This window comes from Ceratotherium simum, chromosome 35 (assembly GCF_057802395.1).
Source record: "Ceratotherium simum simum isolate JZ-2026a chromosome 35, ASM5780239v1, whole genome shotgun sequence".
Lineage (NCBI taxonomy): Eukaryota > Metazoa > Chordata > Mammalia > Perissodactyla > Rhinocerotidae > Ceratotherium > Ceratotherium simum.
The window spans coordinates 28,780,729-28,799,276 of NC_141934.1; the positions used below are offsets into that span (position 1 = coordinate 28,780,729).

The 18,548-nt window shown below is 43.7% G+C and overlaps 1 protein-coding gene across 2 annotated transcripts in view; it reads right to left on the bottom strand.

Moving 5' to 3' along the window:
• SLC15A4 (solute carrier family 15 member 4) overlaps positions 1-18,548 on the bottom strand; it is a 29,148-nt gene that overhangs the window by 8,491 nt on the left and 2,109 nt on the right. The window contains exons 2-5 of one of the 2 annotated variants that reach the window (XM_087423462.1): positions 14,046-14,341; positions 9,647-9,815; positions 9,135-9,212; positions 8,504-8,609 (exon numbers count right to left, since the gene is read on the bottom strand). In XM_087423462.1, coding sequence (XP_087279588.1) covers positions 8,504-8,609; positions 9,135-9,212; positions 9,647-9,815; positions 14,046-14,341 — 649 coding nt within the window. Of the gene's footprint in view, positions 1-8,503; positions 8,673-9,134; positions 9,213-9,646; positions 9,816-14,045; positions 14,342-18,548 lie in introns of both variants that reach the window. The other variant, XM_004430152.3, reaches the window with a different exon arrangement.

Here is an 18,548-nt window from a genome sequence, read left to right on the forward strand (position 1 = left end):
AAACAAAAAAATCAAAATAAAGTTTAAAAATGACAATTTGTAGGACAAGTTCTTAAGTTAAAGATGTCACCAAGTCTTGTTTTTAAAGAATTCTAACTGCAAAGGAAATAATGGACCCTAATATTTAAGGCACATATAAAAATACACGTATTTACAACCATGGGTCTGAGGAGGGACGAGAGTCTGGGTGAGAGGACCAGGATTTGATTGACAGGGTGACGAGAAGAAAAGCTCTGGAATCCATACCCCAAACCACATCTAAAGTGAAGTGCCCAAGCAAAGAGAAAATGTTTCCAAGGACCAAGGTACAGACACTTCCCGGCTCACTCCCCTCAGAAGCCCGTGTCTCCTCCCGGAGGTGAGCTGAGGGGACCTAGCCCTCAGCCCCGTCCTCCGACTGAGAAACGCAGACTCAGACCGAGAAACTCAGACGCAGACCCGGGGGGTGCAGAGCAGGCTATTTAGAGCTCAGGCTGCTCTGAAGAGGGCATTTGAGGTGTGGCAGTGCCCAGTGGTGATCTTAGGACATGGCTGGCGGCGGCAAGGGCCTTGTCCACAAGTGACAGCTCCTCCCTGAGGGGCAGTGGGCAGCACTAACGGGGCAACAGCTTTCGCCTGGCTGGAGTCCTCAAGTGCACAGGATCAAGTGCAACGGGCTTCCCCTCGGTCCCGCCTCCTCCCCCCCAGCTGCCAGGTCACTGCACCGGCCACCAGCCCTCCAGCTGGAAGGGTCCCAGTGCAATTCAAGTGCAGTTAGGCCTACAGGGAAGGGAGCCACTCCACCTGTTCTGGGGGAATAAATACTGACACTGGGTAAGACTTCAGTCCTTCACAGGAAAGGCAAACCTGTGTGTGTGTGTGTGTGTGTGTGTGTGTGTGTGTGTGTGTGTGTGTGTGTGTGTGTGTGTGTGTGTGTGTGTGTGTGTGTGTGGTGGGTACTGGTGGGGACAGTACACAGACTGAGTACATGAAGAGAAGAGATACTGTCGACTTCTGGCAAAGTTCTGGCAGAGAAGGGAAGACAACTGTCAGCCAGGATCTGCTCTGTGCTCCTTATTACTCAAGAAAACACAGAGTCTGTGAAGACTGAGGGTGAAAAGGGACCAGAAACTAAGGGGTGTTGTCTAACGAGTCACATGTAAGGAGTCCAACTTAAGAGAACATGGGAGATAAAAGTTGCTCGTTGGCAGGACTGGAGAAGGATGCAGAGGCGTGACGAATGCTGCAGGACACAGCACAGGCCGGGAGCGCGTCCCGAGAAGCTGACAGAAGCAGCTGCTGGTGGGGGAAGGAGGCCTTCACCAACACCTGAGGCTCCTGAGGAGGCCGGAACAGGCCGAAAGAGGCCGTCGTCATGACCAGTTAATAACAGGGAAGCAACCAGGAAGCATCACTATAAACGAAGATAAAAGAAGATGCTGGAACAACCAACACAGCATCCTTGCCATAAATGGGCCAAAGTCTTCAATTAAGGGCATAAACTCACATGGGGTCCAACAACAAAACAAAACTGAACACTGAGGATGAGATGAAACATTGGAGCTAATGCAAGGCAAAGTTGTGAGTCAAAGAAAGGCTGGCCCCGGGGGCTGGCCCCGTGGCCTAGTGGTTAAGTTCAGCGCGTTCCAGTTCTGGGGCCCGGGTTTGGATCCCGGGTGCAGACCTATACCGCTCATCGGTGGCCATGCTATAGCGGCGACCCCACATACAAAATAGAAGAAGATTGGCACAGATGTTAGCTCAGGGTGAATCTTCTTCACCAAAAAGAAAGAAAAAAAAAGAAAGGACGGCCCAGACACAGGGGTGGATTCATGGAGAAAGAAGGGTGACAACCAGGACGCCAGGGCAGAGAGATTCAGACAAACACTCCAAAGAGAACAAACAGGCGCTGTTCAAGGAGTGCTCTCGGTGTTAACGTGCGTCCTTTGCTCACTGCTTACAGACACTACACCTCATTTATTATCCACAGCAAGCCAGAGAGAGACACCAGCAGGCTCCTAAGAAGACAACGAGGTTGAGTCTTGGAGACTGGACCAGCAGAGTAAGCCTGGGCTTCAAACCCAGCGTGAGGGACGCCACGTGCACGCCTCCCTTCCAAAGGGCACTTTTGCTGTGGACGACACATACCATCCCCAGAGAAAACATGAGCTGTAAACCTTTATAAGTAAAACAGCATCATCTGCTAGAAACACAGTGAGAATCGGACAGAAACACGCCTCTCGGTCCTCGTCAGAACAAGGAGACAAAAATAAGGCTTTGCTTGGCGTGAGGGTCCCAATCCAGAGACACAAAGGGAAACCCAGGCCCTGAACTTCATTGACACAGCGAAGCATTCAGTTTGATTCACTGAAGGAAGCGGACAGACACGAGATCCATGCCTCTCAGGGCTTTGTTCTCACAAGCCACAGTGTTTAGAGAGGGCTTGCACCGGCCCTGCCTCCCATTCACCAGACTGTCGAGGTCCTGGACCGTGCACTCATCCACATGACCCAGGCCCCCAGAGGCATGCGGACACCTGCTACCAAGGATCTAACAGAGCCAACCACACTACAACAGACGAACCATCCCACCCAGCTCCCGACAAACACGTTCAGAAAGTGCTATTAGGCCCAAAGGAACCCGGAACTCCTCAATGCAGGAATTATAAAGCCGCGCTCTCTCCCAACTCCACAACGGGACCAGATATCACCAATAAATGGACAGACACAAACATCAACACTGGGAAAGGAAAATTCTCTGAAATGACTTGTGGATCAAAAAGGAAACAAAAACCACAGTTTCAATATTCTTAGAAACCAACAAAGAAAACACTACAAGAAATCCAAGCACATGAGACTGTGACAGAGCAGCAGGAACAGGCAAACTCATACTGTTACCTGGTTTTCACTGTTAAAGAGGAAAGAACAAAGAAAAGTAAACGAAGAATTTAACTCAACAAACGAGAGAGAAAAAATCACAAAACAAACCCAAGGTAATAGAAAGACATTACTTTCTTCATTCTTCATTTCACTCAGAAAACAGAGATACAGTTAAATTGATAAATTCAAGAGATACTTCTATAGCACAAGCATAAAATGCACAGTTTTGGTGAGTTTAATAAAAAAGAGCACATACATACATGAAACTAGCAATGAGAGAGGAACCACAACAGATTTATTTAAAAGACTATTTTTATCTCCACTCTAATAATTTTTCTAAAACTCAATAAAATGAATCGTTTACTCAGGACATTAAAAAAAAAAAAGAGCTTAAGTGATTCAAGGGAGAAAAAAATCTACACAAAACTGAGGAGAAGTAAAAGGTTACCACATTTCCTCTCAGAGAGGTATGGGCTCACATCATTTTCTAGGCAAAGAGCTGGAGCTTCCTGGGAGTGGATAGGTAATTCTCACCCTGTTAAAATGCTCCCTGCCCACAGAAGTGGGAGTTCACCAACTCTGTTTACAAGGCTGTGTGACCCTGACATCAGGCCACAGACTGACCTCAATTATAGAGAGATGCACAGGTGCTAAATAAAACAGCCACAGATGCCAATCAAACCACCAGTCATCCCATTAATGAACAGGGTTGATTTTAGAAATGCAGGAAGAGTTAAATATCAGAAGTTAATATAAATAAAACACATGGGGGACATGTAATCCTCTTAGAAACGAACATAAGATATTTGAGAAAAATTCAACATTCATTTCTGCCAAACATACTCAGCAAAGGTGAAATAAAGGTGAGATATTTAACATCATCACGAACAGATATCTCAAACTGAGGGTCAATGGTAAACAGCGAACGTCACAGGAACGTCTAGAGATGCCGCTGTTACAGGCAGGGACGGGAGGAGGATATTTATCACCACCGTCATCTACGCCTTAGAGAAAGTCCAGACAACACTGCCCAACGAAAGGAGAAAAGAGGCAGAATTATCAAGAAGGAGGAAAAGGAACTATGTTATCTGAAGATGACGATTTGAAAATGATTCGTTGCAACTCAGAATTTTTAAAAATCCCATATATGAGAAACCAAAAACACATAAAGCAGTTAAGAATAAACCTAACATAAAATGTACATGACCTAAAAGAAAACTCTGCAAGATATCATAAATAAAATTAGGGCCAGCCCCGTGGCTTAGCGGTTAAGTGCGTGTGCTCCGCTACTGGCCGCCCGGGTTCGGATCCCGGGCGCGCACTGACGCACCGCTTCTCTGGCCATGCTGAGGCCGTGTCCCACATACAGCAACTAGAAGGATGTGCAACTATGACATACAACTATCTACTGGGGCTTTGGGGAAAAAAAAGGAGGAGGATTGGCAATAGATGTTAGCTCAGAGCCGGTCTTCCTCAGCAAAAAGAGGAAGATTAGCGTGGATGTTAGCTCAGGGCTGATCTTCCTCAAAAGTAAATAAATAAATAAATAAAATGTCTACTTCATAAATAAAATTAAAAAGAAAATGAAAAAATGGGCAAAAAACATAGCATGCCATAAAATTACGAATAGTAACAATCTATTACTATACCACGAAAAAGAAAAACCCACTAGAAAACTGGGCACAACACATGCACTGTACACAGAATGTAATGACTGATAAATTCGGGGAAAACATCACTAATAATATACATTCAAGCAAAGATATACAATGTTCTAACCCTTCAGATAGGAAAGGAACATATACTGAAGGGTGCTGTAAGATCAGCATTCGTACATGTTGCACTCTGCTCTGCTCTTTTGTATCGAGAAATCTACCCTGAGGAAGCAATGAGACAAGTGCACAGACAGGGACGTGTCAGGGTGTACACAGAGCACTGTCTGCAGTAAGGACAGACCGGAATCAACCGTCATATTTAACAGGAGAGGACTGGCTTTAAAATGATAGTACATTCCAAAATGGAATATTATGTAGTTGTTAAAAACCATAATGTAAATTTTAATTATTGACATGGAAAAATGGTATGTACATGGTATACAAAAATAGTAGGTTATAAATCGTGTGAAGAGCTTGTTTCACTTGTTTAAAAAGAAAGTAATTTAGCTGTAACGGAAAATGTTCTAGGAGGATTTAAACATAGTTGTAGTGGTCACTGTTGGATGGTGGGATTACGGATGAATTTAGGTCTCCCTCCACTTTATCTATATATTTCTCATGACCATGGATGGACCGTGTAATGAAAATCTTTAAAAGCTTGCTGTAGACCAGTGGTACTGAACGCTTTTCTAAGGAAAGCTGTGACCAGAAAGGCACTGAGATGTTTCTGCTCAGCTTCAGGTGCTCTCCAGGCCCCGGAGCCCGTGCGTGGACTCCCGTCTGAAAACCACCGGGGCAACAGCATCCAGGACACCACCAAGTGTGACGAGCAGACCAAAAAGGCCGACGGCGGGTACCATTGTCCCAGGATGATGGGTGGGAGTTACTGCCTTCCTGGAAGACAATTCTGACAATTTATCAAAAGCCTTAAAGGATGCAGTGATTATACTTCCGGGGATTTGAGAAGTAGAGAAATTTCACTGCGGTGATTACTATAACAGTGAAAACTAGAAACCTAAATACTCAACAACAAAAGATTCGGATGAATGTCTGACATGGAAGGATATTCGCGATACATTAGGTTTTTTTTACAAAAGCAGGTGACGAAGTATAAGTAAATATATATGTGTGTTAACATCATGTATCAATTTTTCCCGTGCACTTGCAGAATGGTCATAGTGGATTCCTTGGGTGGTGGAATTATGAGTACTTATATCAGCGTGTGTGTACGCATGTGTGTGTGACGGCTCATCTGTATTTGGGGGATTTTTTTTTACCTCCTTATACTTAACATGCACAGCTTTTATTATACTTTTATGGTTTTCTTACACTTACTTTTTGTTAATCAGGCTCAAATTAGCTTACACAATACAATTTCATTTTTGCAAAAACACAGAAGGTGTATGTGTACAGACACAAAAACAAGACTAGATGGATACACACCATCCTAGGAGTGAGCATCTCTGGGGGAATTACTGTTGATTTTTATTTCCTTCTTTGTTTCTAAGGTTTCCTTTTCTCCAGTGAGCATCTATTATGCTAGTAATTTAACACATGCACAATTTAAGGGAAAAAAGAAATCTGACAAATTAACACACTTCTTTTTTTCTTAAGCTGACTTGAAGAAATCCCTTGCACCTGCTTGATTCTTATCTGAGAAACTTCAAAGAAAGAATTACTACAGCAGGCGTGGTACTAAGGGAAGACACTGATTTATTATGGGTGAATGTAGTAAGTTAAAAGGCAAACATTATTAGTGAATGTAGTAAGTTCAAGGCAAAATCATTTCTTTTCTATTAAAATTTGGTTTGCTATAATAGTCTCAGGTCTCTACTCAAAGCTTATCAATGTTCCAATTAAATAATCAACACTAGAGCTGGAAGTAAAACTATACAAAACCCAGGTCACTGCTTACATTAAATTTAATAAATTGTGCTTAAGTCAAGTTACGAGATATTGAAGCTCTCAGAACCAGTGACAGTTAAGCTCCTTCCCAATACCTGGCCACTTAGCAAAGAAAGCCTTCTTAAGAATACAAGCAGAGTAGGCATTTTCCATTTCTAAGGCATCGATTTAGATGCTGAAAGCTCAGAGCTGTGTGGTCTCACTGTTCCAAGCACCTAGGTCCCCACAGGCGCCAGCATCCACGCAGAAGGCAGCCTCACTGCTCAGCCCTGGGAGGAACTACCATGTATTTTGTTGGCACTTGTAAAAGTTAGAACTGCTACGCCTGACTGGGCACTTGCCACTTGTCTGCCAGTTGTTTCCTGCACAAGCATGTACAGAAACCACCAGAATGCCCTTTGTGGTTCTTAGGGCAGCCCACACGAGCTATTTGGCCATTAATGAAACAGAAAGAGAAAATGAAATTAAAGGAGGCCAAATTCAGGATCTACCAGGAAATGCCTGGGAGCCCAAGGACATGTCCTCTTCCCCAGGGGGAGAACAAGGACTCTCTTCCCTGGCACCCGACCAGTGTGGTCACGGTGCACCGAGAGGGCTGGCTCCCTAGGGCCAAAGCTGAGCCCACGGCAGGTGCTCTGAGGCGGCAAGACAGACAGACACCATCGCCAACGCGGCCAGTGTGCCTCCAGACGGCCCTGTTGCTCACTGACTCTGCCTAATGAAACCTGCAATTAGATGCCGCTCTAATTGAGTTCTTATTCACTCTGCTCACTTCCTCATGTGCCACAGGACTGGAAGAGAAACGGAATTGTAAGGAAAGCACACAGAAAACACTCCAGTCAGACACGACCTCACTTTAAGTATCTATTTGATCAAGAAAAAACATAATAGTCTCCTAAGATGTCCTGGTCTCTGGAATATGGATTTCTTAAGCCTAGGGACTCATTTCTTTAGAACTATTAAGTACTACATCAATATGTTCGCTCTGGCGATAGCAGATGAAGGCTGCTATGAAGCATTGTTGGAGAATATTAAATTCCATCTCAGCAGTGCTTAACATGAAATTCCTCATAACAGGAGATGATACATAGTTGATTCAGGAATAGCAGCTTTTCTTGTTATATAACTAAGCTATTTTACAGTTCAATAATTTTCAAATATTAATGAAGGAAGAACTCCCAAGTAGGTTTAGAGAGTCAGCGATATCTCAGCTTTATCAGAAGATACTTAAACTTATATAAGAATTATGAAAACAGCATGGGGCCCCCAAAAGGACAACTCTCCTCATTGGTGTTGGAATACTCAGACATTAGCTCTTAACCTTTTTTCCCCCTAGGAGATGGGGGCTGGTCATGAACATATATTTGATAAAACCTTTCCCCCCAGGAAAACACAGATGAAATTTTCCATAAACATGCAAAGAGTGGAGGGGCAGACTGAACCCTATTAACCTAAGGGTGAATTCACATCTTTGAGAATTATGTAACACCTTTAACTTAAAAAATTTCATCTATTCAGCATTCAACAGTTGTCTAAAATTTAGATCAATAGGGAGAGAACAAGCCTCCTTTGATTCAATCCAAAAGTCCCTTTCCAGGGCACTTCACTGGTTTTAGTTCGAGCAGAAAAATAATAATCCTTAGGAAAAAACTTAAACTTCATATAACAAAAAACTAGAAAATGAACAACACTCAGGTTTAAAATACTCCACAGACGTTCTCTTTTAAAGTCCAGGCACTTCCATGGGCCGGCCCTGTGGCTTGGTGGTTAAGTGCGCGCGCTGCAATGCTGGCGGCCCGGGTTCGGATCCCGGGTGTGCATCGAGGCACCACTTCTCCGTCCATCCTGGGGCCGAGTCCCACATGCAGCAACTGGAGGGATGTGCAGCTATGACATACAACTATCTACTGGGGCTTTGGGGGGAAAAAATAAAATAAATAAAATCTTTAAAAAAAAAAAAAAATAAAAAAAAATAAAGTCCAGGCACTTCCTGAGTAACAGGGAGCACAATTGGAGGTCGATCCCTATTCTGAATCACCCACAACCGCTGACGTGAGCAGAAATGAGGCAGAAACTGCATCTTACCTGCAGCGAAGGCAGAACACATTACAAAGAACATGCCAACAGCGATCCTTTTTAAGGATGACGGGAGTAAGCCATTTCTTCTCAAAATGGGATCGACCAGTTTATCCTTTAAGGGAATTAACAGGAGGATGAGCACTGCATCGAACATAGTCAGCCAGGCTGCCGGAAACTAGAATTTTAAAATCATAAGACACGTTTATTTTTCTGCAATATGAGTGGTCACTTATTATATAACTAATGTCCAAATGGGAAAAACTTATTTCAAGAACAGTTCATGTCTACAAAGTATAACTGCCTAGGAAAAAAGTCTCAGTTTCAAGAAACTGGAACTGAGAAAAGCTCCAGTTTCATTTCTAAATGGGTCTGCATTTGTTTTTGTGTGCTTTAAGTGGGAAAAAGAAAAGGCAGCAGGTGAAAATATTAACTAATGTTTAACTGATATCAGTCAATCTAGTAAATGATACAACCAATGGAAAAAGTCTCTGAGATAAGTAAAAATCCCACTTCAATAAGAATGCTCGAAGTTCCTGCTAACTGCTAACATTTATAAAGCATCTACTATTGGCAGAAGGAATCCGTCTGTCACATAAACCCCGAGGGACAATATTCAGATCATTTCAGTTGTTCTCACCGTATGAGGAGTGGTTGTAACATTGGAAATTTTCGGAATCTTCAAGTGAAGACTCTGTAAAACATACGTTGTCTGCATCTGGGTGTAAAAAGCAGAGTCATTACACGGGAACAGCTCTGCCTCTCAACCACTCAGCGTGTCGCCCTCCCCCAGCCCACTCCTGACAAGAGACCAGTGGCTCAGGTTGGAAACAGACAAGTCAACTATGTGGTCATCATAAGACGCGTCTGGATATCGACTTTGAAAAAGAACTAACAGTTATCCAAATGAGAAATCAAATTAAAAGATGGGGCCTGGAAAAACAGAAGCATATCCATTCTTAGCTTCTTTTTTGAAAAGGTTTTCAAAACAATTAAATCAGCAAAAATGACTCCTTAACTAAAAACAAGATTCCAAGATCCTAGACTCATGGAAATCATGAGACCCTATGCATTCTAGGGATGGCCAAAACCAGTGCCGGGGTAACATTGCATAGGAGATAAAGGAAATGAAACCTGTTTGTCACCACTCACTTGAAAATATACTGTCCAGTAAGGAATCAAAGCCAAGAAAACAGGGATAATCTTGACAAGAGCCTTCACATCTTCCACTTTATCTTCTGTAAATGGCCCTCCACGAGACATCTTACATGAATCAAACAGACTTTGTTTAGAAGATTGCTGAAAGACTCCAATGCCTTCACTTTGGGAAATAAAATGAAGGAATTAGTTTTCTTCCACCCCCAGAAATCAATTATTTGGTAACATATTAAGTTTGGAGGTAGGAAACCAGCTTGCTGTCTTGAATTTGCTTTAACTTCTTTCTATTACTTACTAATTGCGCACACCAAAGATAGCTACCGAGATTATTCCTACACATTGCAAAATCTATAAAACGCCGAGAGAAGGACTTCCTAGTCAAAGTGCAGGCGGGGCTCCTGTCATTTTAACGAGACTAGCAGGTACGGTATGATCAGTCTACATCGTGGCTGGCCTCACATCCGGCTGAAGCCCCACTGGTCAACATCCCCTTGTGTTGAGGAAAGCCTGCAATCTCATCTGAAGCTGACCTCGACAACATCAGCCACATCACTGCATTAGTATTTGGGAAAAAAAATTGTGCTGCATTGTCTGGATTTTTAATTAGGTAATTTACCAAATGTCAAGGCTTGACAACCAATATGAATGTTGTTCATAAACCATAATGGTTTCTTTAAAATATAGTGACAGGTGTGAGTGTGAGGAAGGGCTCTGTTCTGGCAGGGAAGCTGAGAGGGGAGCAACAATGCTCGTGATGATGATAACAACGAGGTTACCTGTTACCCGGTAACACCGGGTGCTCAGTGTGCACCACGCTCCCGCCTAGGTGCTCCCTCGTCAGCCCTGACCACAACCCTAGGAGGCATCAGGACATTCCTGCTAGCCCCACTGCACAGATGGGGAGACTAGGGCACAGAGAGGGTAGGGAACGTGCCCAAGGAAACAAAGCCAGAGAACTGGGGCCGGGATTTGAACCCCGGCAGTCCTGGCTGCTGAGCCTGCGGCCCCGACCATGGCAGGACACCCCCTGCCCCTCTGCTCCCCGCCCACAGGCACCACCCTCATGCTAGGTCTGCTGGTCGCAGTCAAGGACTCGGCCCTCCAGTCCTGGCTCTGTATCAGCAGCTTTGCTCTCTCGCTTACCCTGGGCCTGTTTCATTATTTATAAAATGAACAGGTCCCAGTGGATAGATCCCAGATCTCTCCTAGCCCAAAGCATTCTAATGGAGAAACGTGATCTAAGGTTCTTAAGGGTAAAAGAGAAAGAAAAAAAATTGCTTTAATTGCACGCTATTCTCTAAAGCCAGAAATATCTGGAGATAATTACCATTAAGGTTGCTTCCAATTCTGGGACTCAGATATAAACGGCAATTGTCTGCTTTCTAGTTTACAAACTTCTATCCCATTTAACTAAGTTGCCACTATTTTAAGTCATTTTTGTCCTATAATGTCGACATTTTTAATCTGAACTTTCAGACTGGGGGAAAAACAAAAAACTGTAATAATATTTTAGCCACATTTTGGACAGGAAAACTATATTCAATTCAGCAAATATTTATTAAGCATTGACTATTTGCCCAGTTCCATTCTAAGTGGGTGCTGGGGACACACGAATACATTTTAAAAGATACATTTCCTGTCCATATGTAGCTTAGTCTACGGGGGAGAAATAATCAGAAAAAATACACTCAAAGTGGAACTCTAAGTTCCAAAAATATTATTCACATGTTCACTTGAAAACATTAATAGCTTCTCCAAATTTTTTTTTTTTTTTGGCTAGAAAGTAAATTTAAAGTCCTTGTATACCTAACACAGATACTATCAGTGATTTAGTACATCATACTACACGTGTTTCTCTTAAAAAATGTAAACGTCAAATAACAAATCTATTTTCACACATAGAATCACTAACACAGGTTACTGGTTATATTACTTTTGCTTTATGTTGTTAAAATATTTTAAAACTGCGAAGTCAATATGCCCCTAAAACCTCACCTAATTCACACATATTGTTAGTGTATTATTTTGCAACATACAAGGGTCCAACATGGAGCCATGGCCACAAATGACAAGGAACACAGACGAGAACCCAGCAAGTCGAAGTGCTCCCGCTTCACGAGGCCTGTGCTCCCTGAGACCGCCTGCAGAGGCTGTGTGGGCAGGTATGTGCATTCTCCCGGGAGGAGGCCCTGCTGGTTCTCAGATTCTCAACACAAAGATGTCTGTATCTCAAGAATGTTCAAAACCATCTCCACTCTGGTCTGACGAAGTGAACAGATATTCATGGATTTCTCATTTAAAATCAACATTATCTTCAAAACAGAGATCAACATAGATGAGAAAGAAACTGGCACTGGCCAGATGAAATCAGTGCCAGAAATAAGGAAACACTGGGTGATGTGCTTCCTTGGGCTTCTGGAGCCGACCTTCTGTGAAAGCATCCTCATCAAGCAGGCACTTATCCTGGGCCAGGCGTCCTGCTAAAAACATCACACATACCAGCTCACTCAGAACCTGCCATGATCCTATAGGGTGAGTTGCTCTCCACCGTCCAAAAGGAAATGCAGGCTTGGCAACGTCACTAACCTGCCCAAGGTCACAGAGTCGGACCTTGTGTATAAGGAGAGCACAGTCTGAGAATTCTCTAGACCATCAACTTTTCCTCAAACTAGTCCTTTTTTCTTAATTGTGCCAAAGATTTCCAAAATCAAACCTAAAGGGAAATCAGATTCCTCAGTAAATATAAGCCCACATCGTCTTCGCCAGGCCATTTGTGCACTAGAACCCCAAGACATCCAGGAAGCAACGGCCCTTCTTGCGGAAATGTCTACCAGGGACCACCCACACAGAACACTGAAACCGGGAAGGGTGCCCCTTCACAAGGGTGTATTTTGCTAATGGGTACTCAAGCTATAGAATAAACCCCTAGCGTGTGAAACCCTGCTTTTGCCTAATTAAAATAAGGCCCAGGGAAGCACTCACACCTGCTACTGAGGCTGTGCTGTTTTAATTCTCAAAAATTCTTTAGTGTGGTCCCACCACTCGTAGTTCTGAATTATGAGTCTGAACGCCACACTGACCCACCAGAATATCCAGGTCAACAGGATGGTCAGGAGATCTGTCGGAACCCCCCACGGGGACAGCTGAAGAAACCAGACGTGCAGCCTGGAGTGAGGGAGCAGGGCCATAAGCACTGTTTTGGTTTAGCCACAAATCCACCACATGGAAGGAACAGTAGACATCTGTTATGGCTCCAAGGACATAAATAAGACACAGACAAGCCACGAGGAGGCCGATGTGGCGGTCGGCTTGCAGAAGAACATTCCAGCAATTAGTGCCACCCAACAATGAGCGTGCTGCGCTGAGAGGCAGGAAGCTGCACATGGCTGAGTGGTCAACCTCTGGCTCAGGGACTAAATGCCCATTGAGAACACCAACCCTGATAAAAGTACTCCCGGAGAGGGTCGACTATAAAGGGTCCAGGGACTTTTCTGGGGTGATGGACATATTCTGTGTCCTGACTGCACGGTGGGTACATGATCGAATAAATAATTCCCAGAAGTGCACAGCTAAAAGACATGCATTTTACTGCATGTAAACTATACTTCAATAAACAACAAAAATTCTCTTCTTGGGCTAAGTTCTGGACTTTTCTTTATTAATCTGCACCTAGGGTGACCAGCTGTTGTCACAGTTTGCCTGGGACTGTGGGACTTCCCCAGGACAAGGGGCTTTCAGCTTTAAAACCCCAGTGCACGGGACTTACACCGTTAACACCAGGGAAGTCTGTGCCAATTTGGATGATGGAGTTACCCTACCTGCATCTCAAAATTCTGCTACTATGTCCTCTGTCAAAGAGCGGCTGAAGTGACCGCTGGATAACGGGGCCCCTGCTGACCACTCGGTTGCTGACCCAGAAGTGAGAGGCAGCAGCTTACCGTTTAAGGAGCACAGAGAGGTGCCCACAAAGTAAGAAACTGCTTGGTTTTCCATTAAAATGCATTTCAGCGCTTTTTAAAATAAAACAAGAAATGTAGAGAATACGTACACTGTCTCCACTGTGCCCTCGTGGATTTCTACCTTTATCGTCTGCATATAACTAAGGAGCTGGGGGCTTCCGTCTAAGCCAGCAGTGTGAGGAAGGTCAGTGCACAGGTTAAAAAAGAAAAGCAGGAGCTGCAGAGTCAGCAGGTGGTCTGTCTTTAAGACGCAGACAAGAATGCTACACCCACCTCCTCGAGGTGATGTAAGAGTGAAGGGGATGAGACATTTAAATCACTCAGCCCGGTGCCCCGCACACAATAAGCCACTCGACAGGCGTAAGCTAGTGTCTCACGTACAGTGATGGGTACGTCCTATCAAATTGAGCCTGGGACGAGAATTCGGTGCTCACCCACTACGGCTGCATTCTCCACCTCGCTTCCGGGGCCGGCAGGAATAGGCCAGTATCTTGAACATATCAGTGAAGGCGCTGCCATCGGGAGGCTTGGTGATGAAGAAGCTCTGGGCACAGAGGAAGACCACAAAAGAGACGCCGATGCAGATGGTCGGGATGAGGTAGCCGGTCACAAAGCCCACGTTCTGCTGGATGTAGGCAATGCCTCCCAGCGAGACAATTGCTCCCAGATTAATGCTCCAATAAAACCAATTAAAAAACCTTCTTGTGGCTTCCGGACCTCGATCTTTAACCTAAAATCAGGAAGGAAAAAGACTTAAAAACATGGGATAACCTGAAAGAATGAAAAACAGAACACAATATATACGTATATATAATGTTTTCACATATACTATGTATTTTTTTTATATATTATAATTGCTGTTATCAGCACAGCCTTTAAGAAATGCAGCACAATCAAAATGGTGTTTACAGATAGATTTAAGGGTTTCCTGACAAAAAAGTATCCTACACTCTTAATTGCTACAGATTCTGGGGATTGTTTCTTTTAATTATGCTTAAATCCAACATATCCTACAGAGTTTCTCAAAGTACCATCTGTGAACCACCTGCTTTGGAAACACCTGGAATGCTCCTTAAAAATACAGATTCACAGGACCCGCATTCCAGACCTACCTACTCATCATCTCCAGGGTTGGGGCCCAGGAATCTGCATTTTAAAAAACTTTCCAAGGGACTTCTGTTCACAGCTAAATAGCTCCACGCCTCGATCTGGAGCAAAGAGGAAATTACAGACTGAAGCTAAAACCACACGCTATTTTTAGATTAGGAAGGCTATCAATGGAATCAGGAGGAATTCTGATAAGGATAGAGGTTCCTGGAAGGCACAAAAATCACTACTTTCCTGAATTTAGACAAACACAAGCACCAGGTAACACAAGCAATTTCTAGGTGTACACTCTCCACAACACCGCTTAAACGAAGCCCATTGTGTTGGTGGCTGAGATGTGGGGGCAGGCACCCCATAACTCCCCTTCCCACCTGGATTTTCACATCGACATGGACACTGAGAACAGGCTCTATACTAGCCAGTCATTTCTAGCCAGTTTCATTTCGTAAAATTTTTAAACAAACTTACTCTAAAGGCTGATGCTCGATCATATACAAAGATTGCCTAATCTTGCTGTCTTAGGAACTTCTGTTGTCTTGTCCATAAGTTACAGATTATGAAAAAGTTGGGTAATTTCTGTTCCAGTAACAGACGTGAATTCTGATCCACAGAGCAATCTCCTCTACTTTGTTCTAAAGAAGAAGGTTTTCAATGGGGGCCAAAACAACCAATTACGATACACAAAAAAAGCACCTGTTGAGCAGTCACGTTACTTGATATGATATTTTATCCTATTTTTTAAGATTAAAGAACAGCCGTAAAATATATAGTCAAAATCCTGTGCTCCTCAAAAAAAATTTTGTTTTAATCCAAAATGATTCAACATGGCTACTGCTTGGGCAAATAATACACTTGAAGTAATTGTATGGTAGCCACCACCTCAAACTAAAAATCTGAGTTTTAAATAAACCACATGTTCTCAGGGGGAGCTTAAACTTTTCTCCTACTCACTGAACAGAGGTCCCAGACCAAATGCTGGCATGACTACTGAATAAATGATTTGTATTGAGAATTCCTGATATTTCAAAGTGAGACAGTTCTTCATGGGGACACAATGCATTTAAATGTTACTAAACTGGACTCAAATATTCATGCTATCCTGGAGACAGACCGGAGGAAAGAAAAACTGTAAGCAGAGGAATGGTTACAGAGAAAATACAACTAAAAACAAGTAACCGGGGGTTGGAGGCAAGCTTAAAAGGGAAGAGGGCCAGTGAGTACAATACCCAAAATTAACGGAGACATAATTTACATATTAACTGAACTATGTGGGGGCGTTCCATTATCAACACACACCGCCCCGTGTAAACTTGGCAGTCAGAGTATTTGAACTCCCAAGAGTAATTCACCAAAATTACTTTAGAAACCTAAGCCTATTACTAAGGCCCTAAATAACCACAGCCCAGTAATTCTGTGTAACAAATGGGAAGCTGGTTCCACCAACTGCAGATCACATGCTCCAGGCCCTGGGCGGCCCCTACGTATCAGACACATTAGATCACCCTCTGCACAGCTGCCCAGTACCCGGCGCAACCAAGGGTAAACAGGCTCTTCAAGTGACTGGTCAAAAGACACTGCAGTCAATCCACAGAGTGCAGCCAAGAAAAGAGGAGAATTGTGTACAGTGAGGCCAACAGTTGGCTGACTTGGAAAAATTCCTTAAAACGCACACGAGTACAAGATTTTTTCCTCTAGAAAAAAAAATGTATCGTTTGCTCCCTTTATCTGTAAAATAAGTTTTGCTTCTTTCAGTTCATTATTTCAAATACTCAATCCATCCATGAAGAATGATTGTGATCTTTGAAAAAGGTTAAGCACAGGGAAAATACAGAGCTGACGTGATTTACATCAAAATAGATCACCTTTGGAATTTTCAGCTACTCATCCTCTTTCAAAAGTCAGCCCGGGCCTCCTCCTGGAAACTGCACAGCCTGACCTCATTCATCTCTCACTCAGAATGTTTCCTGAAGACCCCACGTTGGAGACGGGGATGTGAGGACAGAGAAGCATAAAAAGTACCTTAAAAACACAATTACATTTCCTCAAAATGAGAAGGGCCAGGAGTCGACTAACCAGTCCTGAAGGACAGCCCTGGCAGGTGTCCGGCTCAGAGCCACACCTCCACCAAGCAGCCAGCACCCCTGGGGGACCGCCTGCCTGTGAAATTCCCCTCACAGACCAGCCAGCACCTGACATGCAGCATCTGGCATAAGGGCACTAACATTTTCCTTCTACATGTTTGTTCCCTGAGATATAATTCACATACATACTAAAAAATTCACCCTTTTGAAATGTACAACTCAGTGGTTTTTGGTCTATTCACAGCTATACAACCATCCCCATTGTTCACTTCCACCTTCTCATCACACCCGCAAGAAACCCTGCTGCCTCTGCAGTCATTCCCACTCCCCCTCTCCCGACCCCTGGCAACCACTGATCTAGGCTTCGTGGATATGTCTACTCTGGACATTTCACATAACTGGAATTATACAATACGTGATCTTTCCTGCCTGGCATCCTTCGACTCGGCATGATGCTGTCAAGGTTCATCAATGTTGCAGCACCCATCACACTTCACTGCTTTTCACTGCTGAATGATACCCCACTGTATGGATGGACCACATGTGCTCTATCCATGCATCAGTTGATGGACATCTCCTTAACTTTTTATTTAAAAAATCTTCAACTTACAGAAAAGCTGACCAAACAGTACAACATACACTTCTATACCCTTCACTTAGATCCCCAGTTCTCTTTTTCTATATATATGTATGAAATACTCTTTTAGGCTGAACTATTTAAAAATAAGTGGCAGCATCATGATATTTCACCCCAAAGACTTCATCATGAATCTCCTAATAATAAGGTCAATCTTCTCTTGACCACAAACCATTATCACACGTAGGAAACGTAACATCAATGCAATTTTTTTTTTTTTAAGATTTTATTTATTTATTTTTTCCCCCCAAAGCCCCAGTAGATAGTTGTATGTCATAGCTGCACATCCTTCTAGTTGCTGTATGTGGAACTCGGCCCCAGGATGGACGGAGAAGTGGTGCCTCGGTGCGCGCCCGGGATCCGAACCCGGGCCACCAGCATCGGAGCGCGCGCACTTAACCACCAAGCCACGGGGCCGGCCCACATCAATGCAATTTTATCTTATATGTGGTCTATAATCAAATCATCAATTGTGCCCAAAAATGGCTTAAAAAAAATCTGGGATCCAACCACAAAACACACGTGCCATTTGGTTGCCAAGTCTCTCTAATATCCTCGAATCTAGAGTGGTCCTCTTTTTTCCATCAAAGTGTCGTATTTGAAGAGATCAGGCCAGTTACCTTGTAGAACAGAGCATCCTTTTAACATCCACATTTAGTTACACATCAAGAGTGCATATTCTGCCATGCATTCTAGATAACCTCTACAGGACCATTCATTCTTTTAAGAAATACTAATTACTTGTCTCTCATCTACTGGAGAGCACTAACTCTTAACTTGCACTGCCTGGGTCCAAACCCATCTCCCTCGCTCAATGGCTGTGGCCCTGGCAGGTCAAACCCTCTAAGCCTCTGATTCTTGTAAAACAGGGACAATTACAGCACACAATTGTTGTGAGGCTGGGATAAGACAGTGTAGGAAGAGCACGCAGTACACTCTCGGGCATAACCAACTCATGTGGCCCCTCAGTTGTGCGGCCTGGTCTTTAAAGAGGGAGAACTGTGCTCCCAGTGCCGCGACTTCACTGCTGGCCTGTGAGCCGATGGCACCCTGAGGCCAAAGCCACACACCTGGGCCTTGAGATCCTCTCTACGCCCGACTGTGCTTCTGCT